This window comes from Mytilus galloprovincialis, chromosome 6 (assembly GCF_965363235.1).
Source record: "Mytilus galloprovincialis chromosome 6, xbMytGall1.hap1.1, whole genome shotgun sequence".
In the NCBI taxonomy this organism is placed as follows: Eukaryota; Metazoa; Mollusca; class Bivalvia; order Mytilida; family Mytilidae; genus Mytilus; species Mytilus galloprovincialis.
In genome coordinates this window covers 90,648,449-90,665,953 of record NC_134843.1, presented here as the reverse complement: position 1 = coordinate 90,665,953, position 17,505 = coordinate 90,648,449, and the positions used below count along the sequence as shown (strand labels likewise).

The 17,505-nt window shown below is 31.0% G+C and overlaps 1 protein-coding gene across 1 annotated transcript in view; it reads right to left on the bottom strand.

The window, feature by feature from the left end:
* Positions 1–3,698: 3,698 nt before the first annotated feature.
* LOC143080674 (uncharacterized) overlaps positions 3,699–17,505 on the bottom strand; it is a 54,408-nt gene continuing 40,601 nt past the window's right edge. Inside the window, exons 26-39 of the mRNA XM_076256649.1 lie at positions 16,906–17,256; positions 16,134–16,216; positions 15,748–15,817; positions 13,856–14,044; positions 13,171–13,412; positions 11,018–11,270; positions 10,030–10,176; positions 8,811–9,000; positions 8,136–8,326; positions 7,448–7,714; positions 6,718–6,945; positions 6,395–6,509; positions 4,930–5,077; positions 3,699–4,099 (exon numbers count right to left, since the gene is read on the bottom strand). Coding sequence (XP_076112764.1) covers positions 4,021–4,099; positions 4,930–5,077; positions 6,395–6,509; positions 6,718–6,945; positions 7,448–7,714; positions 8,136–8,326; positions 8,811–9,000; positions 10,030–10,176; positions 11,018–11,270; positions 13,171–13,412; positions 13,856–14,044; positions 15,748–15,817; positions 16,134–16,216; positions 16,906–17,256 — 2,553 coding nt within the window. The 3' untranslated portion in view covers positions 3,699–4,020. The remainder of the gene's footprint in view (positions 4,100–4,929; positions 5,078–6,394; positions 6,510–6,717; positions 6,946–7,447; positions 7,715–8,135; positions 8,327–8,810; positions 9,001–10,029; positions 10,177–11,017; positions 11,271–13,170; positions 13,413–13,855; positions 14,045–15,747; positions 15,818–16,133; positions 16,217–16,905; positions 17,257–17,505) is intronic.

The window sequence follows — 17,505 nt, the reverse complement described above, 5'->3', positions numbered from 1 at the left end:
TAAAGAGCTGATTACATGTATATACTTTGATATAGAATAAACACAGATACAAACACTATTGCTTTTATACCGTAAACATCGCAATACTTCTATTCAGTAACAATTTTACATATTGGTTTGATTAAATTGGTTTTCTTAGAATGTGAAATCTTTTGGTCATTACTTGTAAGAATTAAAAAAATATGCACCGTATACAATCTACCAGAGTCGATATGTTCAAGAAAGCTTTATATCTGATATCCTTATGAATAGTGTTAGATAACTACAGAAACTGACTAAAATATGCTGAATAATTTTGTTTATTTATTTCAAAGTTGATAACTTGCGTTTAAGTCAATCAAGAAAAACTTAAATAAACCGTAAAGTTTTAAGTAAATCATGCACTACATTTATTTACAGATAATAGTGTCAAAGTTTCATCTAGCATATATGTTAAGATGACGGACCCTTTCGACTGTCAGGGTACTTTTCTAGTCTTTAACAAATAGACACCCCATAGTAGAAACATGATAACAATTAATGCTGATCCAATCGATATTCCAATTACAAATCCGATACCTATTATTTTCTCATCGTCTATATCCCTTTTCTTGGAACCACGCATAATCGGTTAGAAAATGAACGGTTCCAATATTTGACAGGTCACTAGTAGTATTTGCTTTATTCATAGCTCTTACAGTTAAAAAGTATGTAATATTTGTTGTAATATCTGGTATTTGAAACACATATGTGAACTATTAACAAGCCCTTTTTATGACATTTTGAACGGACATGAAATTAGGCATGCAGATCAGTTGTATGTATGTACTTTCGTTTGTATATGTAAGTGCAGTTATTCAGGAGATGATATGTTTTGTCATTATTATTACGCATCATCACTTTGTTATTAAAATTGAAGGTTATACACCGATGTTCAGTCAATACGACTTCTATATTCATAAATAAAACAGACAGACCTGATATGAATGTATCAACGTAACAGGGTTCAAAAATAAACATAAAATTGAAAGGATAAGAAAACTCATAAAAAGATACCAAAATAACAGTCAAACTCATAAATAGAAAATAAACTGAAAACGCCGTGGCTTAAAAAGAAAAACACTAACAAACAAATAATAATACACCAGACAAAAGAAAGAAAACTAAAGACTGAGCAACACGAACCCCATTAATATACAAGACCATAAATTTAGGTCGCCAGATGATGAATTTTCAAACTTTAAAAGTAGTAAATATTCAGCAAGGGGAATGTCATTCTAATGTGTACGATAACGGACAATAGGTGAATAACATTTGATCAAAAACTTACAGATCTTCTCGGTCTGAATGATACTATCATTGGAATCGGTTAAAATCAAGAACCGTTTCGGTTAACAGTTTGAATGCAGTCTCTTAAACTGTTCGTTAAAGCCGTTCTCAAAGGCGTTAAATAAATCGCAATCAACTAGAATTTCGTACCAACAATACAAATATTTCGGACCTAATTTCTATTTCTAAAACCAATGACAGACATTTTCCTGGTTGTCTCTTTAACACATTTCCCTTCCATTTTCAAATCATTCATTCGTTATTCATATAATATGTAAATTTAGGAAACAAAACTTAACTTTCCTATTAAAATTAGACAATTTAAAGTAATAATCATTGGATATGATAATCCATTCTTTGTTTACAGTATGGGTTAAGCTCAGTGTTGAAGATCATACAGTAACTTATAGTTTGCTTAATTTTTCTTTATTCGGATATTCAGCACTTCTGTGTTGCAATAAATGAAAAGACAAACAGACAAATAATCGTACACAACACACAACATAGAAAACAAAAGACTAAGTGAAACGAACACTACCAAAAACTGGGGGTAATCTCCGGTTCTCCGGAAGGCTAAGCAGATCCTGCTCCACATGTGGCACCCGTCGTGTTGCTCATGCATGTTATTACAAACCCGGCAAATAGTCTAATTCGGTAGGTCTCATAATCAAAGTTATAAATGATCATATGTTAACAAAACTTTGTATTCTTTAAAATGCTAAGGATTACTACACAAGAAAGACTTTCTTATATGCATTTGGCAAAACATTTCGGAACTTCATGATCTCGATGCTCTCCAACTTCGAAATTATTTAGCTTTTAAATATTTGTTTGGATTTGACCGCGACTTAAAGTTTTCGTTTACGAATTTTCTTATCATAGTTTTCTCATAATATAATTTGCAATCATAGTTATTCTTTATTTATAAGGTAAAATTCTTTGCATTGCCGTTCTTAGCTATTCGTTCAAAATGTTTAACTTTTCAATTGTGTGGTCACGTTTAACAGAAAGCCGTCTTGTTTCAACAGATCATTATGACCATAGTGCCAATCTGAGAGTCTTTGCCTTACCTTGAAGATTTTAAACTGATGCATCAACTTTTGTTTTTTGTGAAAAAAGAATTGAAGGTTATATTTACATACTGTCTACTTACTCTACTAGTTTTTCCCAAGCTAAGTTTGGTATGAAATTTAACACGCATCTAAGTATTCATATCACCGAGTGTTTCAGTTTATGTCTTTCTCCGGCGCTAATTCATACAGCTGGGTAAGGACGCAAAGCTTCGTCACCTCTTTAAAAAAGTAAAATAAAAAAATATCGAACTCCAAGGAAAATTCGAAACGAAAAGTCCATTATCCAATAGCAAAACCAAAAGCTCAAAGATATGAAATGAAAAGATAAAAACTGTCATGTTCCTGACTTGGAACACCGTTTTCTTAAAAAGAAAATGGTTTGACAAACCTTCTTTTATAGGTATTAAACCTCTCACTTATATTACAGTCGAATAAAATTCTATGTTATTGACAACGATGTGTGAACTAAACAAACAGACATTGAGAGGTACAAATTTCAAAATTAGGGATACAGCAGTCAAACTTGTACATTTGTTATCTTAATCACAGAAATATCAAACAAATGTGTCAACAAAGAAACACAAAAAGACAGATAGACAAAGAATATCAGCAAAAACGAAAAACGAGAGTAAATTGTTTTACCATAGCACAATAACACAATGACGGGATGTATTAGTACCGAGTCGTGTCAAATTGATATTATCAAAATACACTAAAAAGTAAAAATAATAACATATAAAAAGAAAAAAAGAAAAAAAGAATACTATAACACGTTAGTAAGATGATAAACAACGTATTTGTGAAGATTATACGGAATATTTATCAACAAAGTGTTGGTATCTCCCGATGAACTTTGTTAAAGGCCAAATGGACGAAACGTTCTTTGACCTACTGTAGTTAATTAGCTTTTCATACTGATTATCAGCTGCACGCTCTTTAATAACGAATGAGTATAGAAAATATATATCCACTATGCAGGTGAAGTTGGTAAATTGCTACTCAAGTGGAGAAAATTTATGATTTCAAAACTATAATCGTCTCGTTTGTCATACATTTTAGACGAATACCATTTAGGTAAGTTGAGGTGGTGTATTGTCCACAGTTATTTCGTATTAAGCAATGTAGTCAACACGACTTGGAGCTACATATTCCATAGGTTCTAATCGGATCATCACGGTTCAAATAAAAGAAATGCGACAATTTAATCAACCGATAAGGCCAACAAATATAAACTCAATGCATTCATAGTTTTATAAGAAATATTATTAATATTGTCGTAATACAAACTTATGTTTTACACATCAATGAAAAGTCACATTGTTTCAACACTTTTATTTAGATATTTATTAATCATAATTTAATGTAAGACAATGAATTAATTTCGTCAATTAATAAATCAGATCATCAAAAATTATACAAAAGCATCTGTATGATATGTTATGCCTTACTCACTGATTAAATTACTTCAGATACAGAACAGTTTACATATAATGGTTCCATGATCATATAATGATAGAGTAATATATACAATACTTATGGCAATGATTCCTTAATAAAGACTATAGACTATAAGTTTGAAAGCAGTACACTTGTCATTTGTGTTTTTTAAAGAAGTAAACACTCATATTGATGGTGAGTTTCAGTTATTTACTTTCATCCTTGGAAGCCTCCTCATGGCATAATGATCATCAGCTTCGTATGTGCTTTTCCTCTTCAAACTTAAAAAGAGATACGAATATATATTACAGACAAAAATAATACATGTCTAAAGGACAGAAGCGTGCACCTACAGTCGAAGTACTCCTCTGTATACATGTATATTATTATGAAATTATGTACATGATTCAAGTATTTATTTTTCAAAATAACAAATAAACATTTCTTTTTAATTCCTAAAATGGTTAGAAATATAAGATGGTATTATATATGGCATAATGGGCAATAAAGGGACAAAGATGTATTTAAATAAGGGTTTTAGCTGAAATAAAATACTCTTGAAACATAGGGATCACATTGGTGTATTCCATAACCTTTTAATATTCAATTGTACACCGAAAATCATCATCATCACTACATGTCAAAATTAAAAACAATTATAATAGTAGCTTAATATGCTGTACGGATGTTTTGGATCAGAATATGATATACAGTCATGTAGACATGAGTCTTGCGTACCAGATGATAAGTCTGGTACTATTGATGGTTGTTTTACTTACAAACCATAATATATCTTATTCATCATACACGTTTTATATAAATCCTCAAGTATTTATACTTATTTGGCGTTCAAGTGTTTATTTCCGAGCGTTCATAACCACCTGTTAAGAAAACATATACCACGTCAGTATATGACAGTTGATTTTTACTAGTTCCATTGGTGATAACGTCTGATTTTTTTTATGGACGTCTCCGTTTGAATACAACATAGACTTAATGTTTTGGGTCCTTTTCTATAATATCTCAATACAGATTTATAAAATAATCAATACTAAAAAAAAAAATATTCATTGAAATAATCATTGAAATCTATTTTTTGTACATAACTTACCGACTATTGTTATTCTTCACATAACAATTAACAATAAAACCAACAATGAACAGGATAACTACACTACCAATAGATCCCAGTAGTATCAAACCAAGTTTACTGGACGACTTCTCGGCATTAGATGGTTTGTCGACCTTTGTTATACACACTGTAAGTAGACAATGATTACAAAGGCATACAGTACGTACTTTGTAGGTACGTTGAAATTGTATGAGGAAATCAATGGCATAAAAATTTTGAATTAACTACTGATTATGTCAGACCAATGTTTTCTGAGAACACGTTTACTAACTTGTTTCATAAATTTAAATCTCAGCAGATAACAAGTCGTTAAACAAAAAGCTGACAGATTTTTAGAACGTTATGTTAATTGATATTTGGAAAAAACGTTATTTTTTTCAAAGATTATAGATGTTCTCATTTGTCGTATCTGCATTCCGCCTACTGTTAGTTATTCATTGATTTGGTAAGCTGTTGCTTCGCGCTATTTGATTATGGTATTAGATTGCTTCTTCGTATCCTTTTATTCGTTTATAATTATGATTTCATCTTTTTACAACGTAGAATGAATATTAAGAAATATCTAGAACTTATGTGATACACATGCGCACATGTGTTTCTGTAAAAAAAGTACTAGTATATTCAAAGCACAGAAGCTTAAAGTAATTTTATGGTATAAATACATATTATATTATTTCCAAGATACAATAAATAATTAAAGATTAAGAAAAAAAAGAGCAAGACTATGATCGACTTTATATCCGATAATTGCATTGTGTAAACCAATAAGAAATTAAGACTAGAGGCCATCAAGAGCCTGTGTCGCTCACCTTGATCTACCAGCATATCAAACAAAGGACACTCTATAACACTGTAGACGAGAATAACTATAACAATTTTTCTCTTTTTTAAATTTGCTTAGGATTAAAAAAAAATTATAAAATATTTACCATGAAAGAGAATAACTCCTAAAGGGTTTATTGACCATTTTTATCATTTGACTTATTTGTAGATCTTACTTTCTCAGTGTTTATCATGTTTGCTGTTTACAGTTAATCATCTCTATCTATTATGAATTACCAATTCTGACGCAGCAATCAAGCAACTGGTTTTTTGATGGGTCTGAAAATTTCAGGGAAGGTAGGACTTGATCTGATGAACATTTTTTTATCCCTGTCAGATATGCTTTAAATGCTTTAGTGTCAGAGATAAAAGCCAAACACTGAATTTAACCCCCCCCCCCATGACCTTTTTATAGCCATTGCAGTCATTATGGTTGATGGGCAGGGTTATCGGATACATTATTCAAACAAGATAATCTAAGAATGATTTTGGCCAAGTTTGGTTCTATTTGGCCCATTTGTTTCAGGGGAGAAGATTTGTGTAAATGTAAACGGACGACGACGACGGACAATGGACGCCAAGTGATGAGAAAAATGCCAAGAGAACTAAAAATAACTTATACCTTCATCATGCTTTGTCCACTCAAATAAGTTATTTTCGGTGTTGCAAAACAAACACTCATCAACCGTATTCTTCTGATCATGTGAAACACAATCACCGTCGATCAAACAATAGTTCTATGAAAAATGAAAATAGAAAAAATTAAAATTAAAAAATTGTAGCATTCATAAAACATGTAATCAACTACTTACTAAACCTTACATATAATTATTTCATCATACAAATGTTTTGACTATATAATATTTATAATTTAGTCAATACAATTTAAAAAAAGAAATGCATATCGAGCACCTGTTTTTTTTTAAGTTAAGCTTGTACACATACCTCTTTAAGAGTCCAATTATAAGGCGTAAAATCAGGGTTACAAAATAAGCATTCTTTGTCAAAGATCATGTTGTTACTGCTAAAATATTGCTCTTCTACTTTACAATATTTACTATCATCAAAAGTCCACCTATATCGATCAGTTTGTGCATTACAATACAGATATTCTTGTTGTGAATTTGGTTCCTGGTCCAAGAGGCACTGGTTATCGATAAAACAGGTATCATCCTGAAACATAAGAAAAATGTGTTTATGCCTCACTCAAATTGTACCGTTTACTTGTTTAGTTAACAGCACAAACTGGTTCTCAACCTTTAGTTAGCATTTAGTTTGTAAAAACATCAAATGATAATGAAAGAGTGTATTAATTCTTATGGCGATGTAACAACAACTGCATGGTAACAGAATCCCAAACTTAACCTTATGCAGGACGTACGTACTAGATATAAACTAGAAAACGTATGACCCTTTAAATCGTAGGTAGGACATATACAACTACATAATATTTTCTTTGGTAAATATGTTCATATCAATTGAAAGAATTACTGAAAAATGTGAATTCCAAGACCTTTGATTTCTAATTTTTGCAGGTAAAAAATTTAACTGCACGAAATGTTGAAATAACTATAGTTTGAATATTTATTCTATAAAAAAATATCTCATTAAATCTAAATTCAAGGTCAAATCAAAATATATATACAACTCAATAATAAAATAAGTAATGAGTTACCTTCAGAACAAAATTAAGCTCAGTGATGGTCCCGTTGTTTTGCTGACATTTAGAGTTCATAAGAATCACTCTTTCTGGGTCGCTAAAATCTTCCATATTATAACTGACGCTGACATCAAACACTTCAACGAAAGAAATGGAACCAGTATTTCTGACGCTTCTTTTTTGTTTGGTGGTTTTTAAAGGACAGTGTACTTCTACGAGTGTTTCTACATTCCCGCGTACTATTGTTGTCCCCTCAAATGATTTACTGCCATCTGGATGAATCTGGTTTGTAAATTTCAAAGGCATATTTGACAATTGAGGCTTAATATAGAAATAGTATTTTTTGTTTGTCTAACTATTTTGTTAGTGATAAGTCTTCATTCCAATGACACTTGTTGATTGATTTTATTTAAAAAAAAATGTACCAAATAAACAGAAATTTAACAACGATTTAAAATTTCTGTAAACATATGGTCGTTGGCAAATACAAAATAGCCTTCTCGACAGCGAATATAAAACGACCAACACATTTATTTTGAGAAATATAAGAAAGAAATAGTTATAAAAACAAGTGTCACAAAATGCGTATTGCCATCGACCAAGTTAAAAAAAAAACCAATCACTCTCCATATACATGTGTTTTATTTACATTCAGCAGACTTGGATTAATATAGTTACTTAAATCAGAGGTCTCAAGACTTACAACATATTTAGATATTCTACAAGACAGGTCGTCACTTTCTTCTATTCTATTTCCAACAACAAAGGCTGTATCACAATTGATTTCATTCCTATCACATATACCATTTCCTCTAACTCCGTATATTTCTGGTGGTACTGTCTTTGTCATAGAACAATCATGTGACATAAATCCGTCATTGCAAACGCACAAACCTTGAATTATAGATTAAATCAGAATCAATAGTTTTTATATTACTATGAAGACTAAATTAAAAAGTCTGTGGTAACATTTTATAAATCATAATATACATAGCTACTGGGTCTCCTTACACTGTTTAGAAGAATTCCCTCTAAAGATACAAAATAGTAAAAAAACATTTAAGCCATTTCGATTATATTGATAACATATATATATGTAGTTCATTTCTTTTTAAGGAATTCGGTTTATATGAAAAGGGACATAATAAAAAGATTATAATGATAACATTACTGGAAAATAATTTGCCCAAGTAGCTTTTAATTTCACTGCATGGTAAATGTTATTCTATAGAAATTACAGTCTGTATATGGTACCGAAATCTCAATCTTAACCTGAATACGTTTTGCTGTTGCCACCTAGCTAAAAGCATAAAACAGTTACTCAATCATTAAAATAACATAAGAATGTATATAATTATCTTTATGATGAAGTGCATACCATGATCGCATTTTCCATTACCACTACATTCAGGAAGACCTGGACAAATAGCCATTATTACTGTTTCAGTTATCGACGGTATATCTTCACTCGGCTGATCATCTAATGTCTCGTTTTTCTGAACTTCAGACAGACAACGACTTTTCATTGAATCAACCGTGTGCCTTATCCAATCTACAGATTTTGATTTCTGTAAAAAACGAAATAAAGCAAAATAAGAATAAATTAACACCTCACAAACAGTACCACCGGCCTGTTATTTGTAATAAATCTCATCTATCAGTTTTCATGTAATTTGTTCATGGGTTTACTCCATAACATACTAGATCGAAATAAATTTAAAAACTGAATAAAAAAAACCCAACAACAACTGTTAAATTGGCAATGTTAAAACTACCGCTAAAATGACAACACTACGTAACAGGAATAAGGTACACAAAAGGAAGAACACTCAGACAAGAAAAATACATGTAAATAAATAAACCATATAATATATAAAATTGAGAATGGAAATGGGGAATGTGTCAAAGAGACAACAACCCAACCATAGAACAGACAACAGCAGAAGGTCACCAACAGGTCACCATATAATATTCATTTACAACATGAAATCCGCAGAATAACAACGGACACCTCACATGAGTTTAGCTCGCCAGGAAACCACAAACAAACAAAATATAAATTGCACGTCATATGAATGGATCAACGTCACAATAAGTTAGCGTATTTTTTGTGACGTTGAAATTATCACAGGTAAATTTCAAAAATTAAATAGATTTGTTTTATTGACACGTTCAAGGATATCAAATTTGGATTGAGTTTGTAACGGTGTATTTATGTTTTTTTTAAACATGACAGAATATTGAAATGAAATTGTGTGTGTCATGGGTAAATAATTGTACTTTCTTACCATGTCGTTTTTTTTATAAATCTAAAGTTTGTATATAAGATAACAACATACTTGAAAAAGCTGATTTTCTATCTTAACTTTTACATACATATAGAAAAAAAGAGCTATTATATAAGGTAAGGTCATGTGAGACCAAACAGTAAGTAAACATGAAAACAAACATCATAAAACAACATTATACAAAACCCCTATAAACGAACCACGAGTAACTTGGCTCTACTGACTAATAAGACATAGACATGTAAAATGTACCAAACATAAGATATAGAAACAAAAGTCTTTTTTTAAATAGCTATGACTAATACATACCGCAACTTCAAAACCACACATATGTATAAAGTATTCACTTGGCATGTTTGGTACTACTGAACAAGCTTTGAATGCTGTATTATTTTCAATAGCTTTACGACAAAGAGACTGAGCATCAAGTACCGTAATATTTACGAGTTCAGGTTTCTATAAGAAAAAAAAGAATAAAAACAACATTTTCGAAATACTTTAAAAAAAAGATGTTTTAAAGGGACACTAGCTGTCAAATTCATGTTCACTGATTTGACTCAAATTATCATATTTGATTTACAACCATGCACAACTTTTATCCAAATTATAAACTGTTTAAAATAAACAATTTACGCAATCTGAGCTTATTTTGAAAAAATTGAACCATACTGATGTTCAGTAGTTGTCATTTGTAGATATGGTTCATACGTGTTTCTCGTTTCTCGATTTTGTTTATAGATTAGACCGTTGGTTGTCCGTTTAAATGGTTTACATTAGTACTTTGGTGTCATTTGTAGCTTTCTATTTGGTGTGAGCAATATCTATCTCGTAGCTAGTACCCCTTTAAGCTTCAAGACACCACCCACGTATTTTTCTTTGTTTTCAAGATACCCCTCTATTTATGTACCTGTTCATACAACCACAAACACAAAAGCGTTCTATCCATCTCTTCAAATACCCTAATAAGTGTTATTTTGTGAACAGTTGGCCTTACTGGTATTTTAGGAACAAAAACCAAGAACACAATTCCAAAAAGTGTAATTTTAATCACACTTATGTGATAAAACACTTGATTTTGAAAAAAAAAAAAATTTAAAAGACGGAATATCTCATTCCATAAATAACACTCATGTCTTATGTATAAATGTACTCGATTTAAAAAAAATATATACACGTTATTACAAGCAAAAAGAAAGATTTATGTCAACGCTAAAACGAAATAAAACTATACGTTAATACAAGCAAAAAGAAAGATTTAGATTCAACGCTAAAACGAAATAAAACAAGAGTTACTTACAAATGTTGTGGGATTTTGGTGGGTTCTATTTTTGGTGTGAAGATTGAAATTGTCTATAGGACTAAGCTTGCATGTTAACTGTCCTATCGTTTTATAATCGTTTTTTCTGTTACATGGTACGATTGCTCTTGCTGAACATTCAAATTTATCGGAGATCTCTGCTGAAGGACAACTGCAATACTCATCATGGTCAGTCCATAAAGCAATCGGTGCACCATTTGATATATTAAATAGGTCATTACTACTGGAAACTCTAAAAAAAAAAAGGTTCGTTTGATATGTCTTATTTTAACATAGAGCTGCTTGGAATAAAAAAAAACATTTGTATAGCTGTCTGTGCGATTTCAGTAATATACATGTATATTTGGTTTTTCTAGATAATATTTTCATTATTCATTGATGTTATCTTTCTTTTTCATTTTCCGTCGTGCTTGCACTAGAGGTGTTCATCATTAAAAAATAAGATGATTCCTTTTATGCGCCAAATATAAAAAGCATTATATTTTTTTTTTAGTGATTAAGGTTATAACATAATGTGACTTCTGTACCCCTGTTTTTGACATTTTACCTATCTTTATAAGAAAAAAGTTATGATATGATCGCCAATGAGACAACTCTTCACAAATGACACAGAAATTAACAACTATAGGTCACCGTACGGGAGTTAACAATGAGGTAAGCCTATATTGCATAGTCAGCTATATAGAGCACCGAAACGACAAACGAGGAAACAAACGGTTTAATTTATTCATACAGAAAATGACAGAAAATGTACCACAGAAACAAACGACAACCACTACATTGCAGACACATACATTCAGATTGAGGCGGGGCTAAACATGTTAGCGAGATACAAGCTTTACTTCTAACCTGAGACACAGGTGTAACAGTGCAACATAAAATTAGACTATAAAAGTCAGTTTCAAAGGGCTTAACTTATCAGAAGGATACAAATAGATAAACACATAAAAAAGTCAAACACAGAGTGGACATCACCGGGTACTTGTACATCACAACAATAAAAAGACACTACATACAAATCGTTGTCAATATAATGGAATGTAATGCGACTTTTACACTAGAGAGAGGTTCAGCTAGCTAAAAAAACCAGGTTTGATCGACTAATTTCTACATAAGAAAACGTCTGTACCAAGTCAGGAATATGACAGGTGTTAACCAATCGTTTGATGAGTTTGAGCTTTTGATTTTGCCATTTGTCTAGGGACTTTCCGTTTAGAATTTCAGAGTCCGGAATTTTTGTTATTTTACTTTTTATATTAACATTATTCATAATAGAAAAAAAAAACCATTCAGTTTGCAAATATTAGGCTTTTGGTGTTCACTCAGAATATTAATGAAAGTATGAGTACCATTTCAGGCAATCAATGTCACTGCTCTCAATACAAAATACGGCTTAAGGTAGATGGGGTGTCTAAATTATAATCCATAGAATTTTCTAATAATTTGCCAAAATGTAGTTTATATAATGCTTTTCAAAAAAAAAAAAAAAGAATGGGTCACGGGGCTTATTTTCATGGTACAGGTTGTTCAAAATTGACAGATTTTGTATAGATTATGCATGGAAAATCCAATTTTCTGCCATAAAACAAAAACTGCACCATAAAATTTGAGATAAAATTCGAGAAGATAGCTTTAGTAGTATGCTTTCAGATAAGAAAAAGAAAAAATGAGGCCACTGAACCCGTTTTCTCGCTACATAATAAAATAGAGAATTTCCTAACACATTCTATTGTAAAAGTATCTTTATCTGAATTATCTGCCCTTACATTTGAGTTGCCTCCCTATATGTTGCAAAGATCGAAAAAAATGAATCAAGCAAAATTTTCTGTGTTTTTATAAAATACAATCATGAATATGATAAAACATCTCATTTTCTATATTCAAATGAAAAATCTTACACATGAATTACCTACTACTCTCAAAATTTAAACATCTATCAAAGATCTAGACCGATGTTTTTTGGTATTTATATTACAAATGCAAGAAGGAGGAAGACATCCTATCTACCTTAATAAGTAATTCAAATAAATATGCTTTTTAGTGTAGAAATTATTCCACATTAGACAAAATATTATGATAAATAAATAAAAATATATATAGAATACTTTCAATTTTTATCTTAAACCACAAACCTCCAGAAATCCGAAAACTGTTGTGAGATCGTATTCAGTATTTCATTGGAATTACATTTTACAGGTGAGAACTTGCCATCAGTTTCAGCTAAATCATCAACGCATTGGTCGTTGAGAGTACCACAAAGACCTTCTGTCATGTTAAAGTCAGTTTCTGATGCTCTGATTTCAACATTCATGAAAGTGTTTGCGCCAATGTACTGGATATTAACGGCTACCTCCGTACCAGTTGGAAAGGTAATCTTTAACAAACCAAATAAGCTTTTAAATAAATTAGTCTAAACTGAAATCTCATTTTACATAAACCTGTCTATAGATGTTTGTAAATACATATTGGTTGCAGCATGAATTATTCAATCATATGTATATATTAATATAAAAATGCGAGATCCAATTACAAGCATATATTACGAAAGCGTTGGATAAGATTCAAGCAAACATTTGATTTTCCAAGTAACACGTTGATTTCTTTTTGATACAGACTTTTAATTTTTGATTTATAAACTATTCAGTTATTCGTACAAATCGATAGCAACCTCACAAAATTGCTAGTTTTGATGCAATATGTGTACTTATTTGCTAAAAAAAACTATCTAACTAATAAGAAATGTTGTTTCAATACTCAATCAATCATCAAAATACATGTTGACAATGTTGTAATCTTTAGTAAGCACTAATAGCGTACCTTATACTTTTTATTGTCTTTAGAACGAGTGGTAACATCTAAAAGTTTTTGCTGACAAGACATATACTGTATAATGCTTTTCCCATCACAGAAGTCGAACACATAAACATCTCCTCCAGCCCTGACAGCAACACCACAAATACAATGAACTCCGCTGATGTCGTCGCATTGTGTAAGCTTAACTTGTACCTATACATATTTAAGGGAATGCAGCAAAAATTATTATAAAATGAATATATTTGTTACATAAGTCATTAAATTCGAAGAATCTATAATGCTATAAAAACAATAAAAACAATTTGATTAAATAAAAACACAAGTATAATCCTGGTACCTTTGATAACTATTTACACTACTAGGTCGATGCCACTGCTGGTGTCCTCAAGGGTATCACCAGGCAGTAGTCCGCACTGCGTTGTAGACATGAATATAAACTACATTGTATATGGTAACTTTTATAAATTTCCTGTTTACAAAACTTTGATTTTTCGGAAAAATAAAGGATTTTATAATCTCAGGCGTAAATTACTTTAACCGTGTTTGGCACAACGTTTTGGAAATTTTAGTTCTCAACTCTCTTCTTCTATGTACGTGTTGTCTCTAGAACCTTTTTGATTCGAGCGTCACTGATCACTGATCAGTGTTATGTAGACGAAACACGCGTCTGGCGTAATAAATTATAATCCTGATACCGTTGATAACTATTAGGTAGAATAGAACCATAGAGCAAACTGGTTTACTTTTAATTTTCAGTGTAAACATAAGAATAAAATATCCGTTCAATGGACAGCAACAACACGACTGAAGAGTTTAGACAGGCTTTTTACATTAATCCGTAATATACAGATCTATTTTTATTTTGAAAAAAAACCCAAAAGCCGACCGTTGACGATATTTCGAACACCAAAAAGACAAGTGAGAGTATCAGAGTGTAAATTCGCATAAATGTTAAATTTGTAACAGCTATACGTATTTAAAACATATTTTCTAAAAGGATGATTGGGTTAAAAAAATATGAAAACCTACTAGGTTTTCTTTCTACTGGATGATGTGGATGATGAAATATTGACAAATTAAGTGGAATGTTTTTAAAATTTAAACCTAGGTTCGTTCAGAAAGAGTGTATAATCCAATGCATTTCGTAAAGAGATTTTGGTTCTCTGTTCATTACAACAACTCTTTTTTGATGTCTGCGTTTCCCTAGGCCTGTTGCAGGGCAAAATTGCTGACCGTTTTAGGCATACCAGAAGTCATTAATGAACAAATTATCGCTGGACGTAATGTAAACAACAATCGATTAATCAATCAATTCAAACATTTCTGTGGAATGAATAAAAGTTCATAAATTTTATATATTCATATAATAGTAAAACGAAAATCATGCTAATAAATGTGCTAATTTCACTTTCATAGTATATCAAATAAAGTGATAATGGACTTCACACCAAACTTATGAAATATACACAAGAAACTAAAATAAAAATTATACAAGACTAACAAAGCTCCCGACTTGGGTCACGCGCCTACATACGGCGGTGTTTAAAAGAGGGACGAAAGATACCAAAGGGACAGTCAAACTCATAAATCTAAAACAAACTGACAACGCCATGGCTAAAAATGAAAAAGACAAACATGTGTTTTGAGATCTCAACCCTCCCCTATACCTCTAGCAAATGTAGAAAAACAAACACAGAACAATACGCACAGTAAAAGTCGGTTCAAAAGAAATCCGAGTCCGTTGTCAGAATAGGTAACATACAAGTATCCAGTTTAACTTGACGGAGACTTTTTCTAGCAATCCAAGACTACATTAATGGTCAAACTGCAAATGTCTTTTAGTATATAAAGTTCATACATATTTTGTTCATTTTAAGGACAAGATAATATCTTACCATCATATTTCTTTCTTTTAGTCTATTATTGTACAAGGTAAATGTTCCTTGGTTTGGTTGAACATAATGCCTATGATATAAGGATAAAAATATTTTCAATAATTAGTATTCAAGCATTATATAAAGGAATCCGATGCATTTGTTCATGCAGAACAGAGTTAATTTATATAAAAGATTAAATTCATACTAAAGTCATATGATTTATAAATAGCAATGTCAATATATTTTTTGTCATAGCTTTTTTTTTAACCCAAATAATCGTAAATAGAACCCGGAAATTTTCAAATACCATCATCAGGTTAAGTATGTAAATACACTTTCGTCTTTCAAAATTTATCGGTAACTATAACTGATGAAATATTTATTTATAAAAGAATTTTACATACAATCCGTCAAACGTTGTAATATGGACATTATATGCCGAGCAAACTCTGTCCTGCAGTTCAACTTTACTATCGTGGACGTGCACCTACAACAAAAATAAAAATGCGAATGTTTATGAAATATTTTGTCTTTTCTTTAATTATATTTTCTTCAACATTGTTTTCATTGTTTTGAATGTTTGTTATCAACATCTCAGTTATTATTTTCGATTCAGATGATTAAAATATGTTTTCCAATAACTTTATAAAAACTTAATTTATTTCCCATAATCAATTTTCATCACGAAGCTATCGGAAATAGAAAATTAATCTGTAAGTTCTATGTTCTTAATCTGTATTTGTTCCCCCAATCTTTGAATTATGTTAAATCTTCAGTAAGGCTATACAGTGTGTAAATTAGCTAAACTGGCCTGTTTATCACCATCGACTATATATGCTCGTCAGGGACAGCTTTCCATTATGACAGGTAAACGATTAACCAGTCTACACCTAATATTGGCAATTGGAAACATTTTATGTGAAAAGTGTGTAATAACAGAATCAAATCGGTACTTGTCAACTAGACCATTTTTTCTCACTCTAGTTTATATTTTTTTATGTATAAAAAATAATATTTCAATAAATCAGAAACAAATCTTATTGATTGCTTTTAAATATTTTAGATCATTGAATTGACAACCAACAACTAAATAAACACACACAAGTCGGTAATGATTTGAAGAAATTATTTTCAAATACAGTTTGCTTTTCGAAGTTGTTTAAGGATAGTACTCACTTTAATTTCCGGAATTTTAGTTGTATCCCATAAGGGATGATCTGCACTTGAAGTTTTAAGTTTCATTGATATTTTTTCTGGAAACACACCATACATTTGTCTTCCCCTATGTTTGATGGCCAGTTTCCTGGGCGTACTCCATGAATCTCTCCATATCTTCACTCTACAGTGTTCCAAGTTAACTATATCTCCGTAACATTGATCGCTTGTCGTATAGTCGGGAGAAAGCATATTCAGTTCAATGAAACATGGTAGAGTTCTGTTATTAAATGATAGACATCCAAAAGGAACTGTTAGGTTATAACTGAGGTCTGCTGAACCTCCTTTCTCCACAGTCATTAGTTCAGTTATCTACAAGAATTAATTTTATGTTCAAAAGTCATTTTTTTCTATGTATTGTTTTGTAAAATGTTGTTTGTACTTTCATCACGTTTTGTTTTGCCATGGTTAACTCGGTATGTCTTTGACTTATAAGTTTTGAGTGTCCCTTTAGTATCCACCACCTTTAAAAACAATTGAATAGACGCACAACCTAGTTTTATAATATCTTTAATCCAGATAGAAGTGCACCGAAATCCGAATCCAAAAACGTCTTAATTC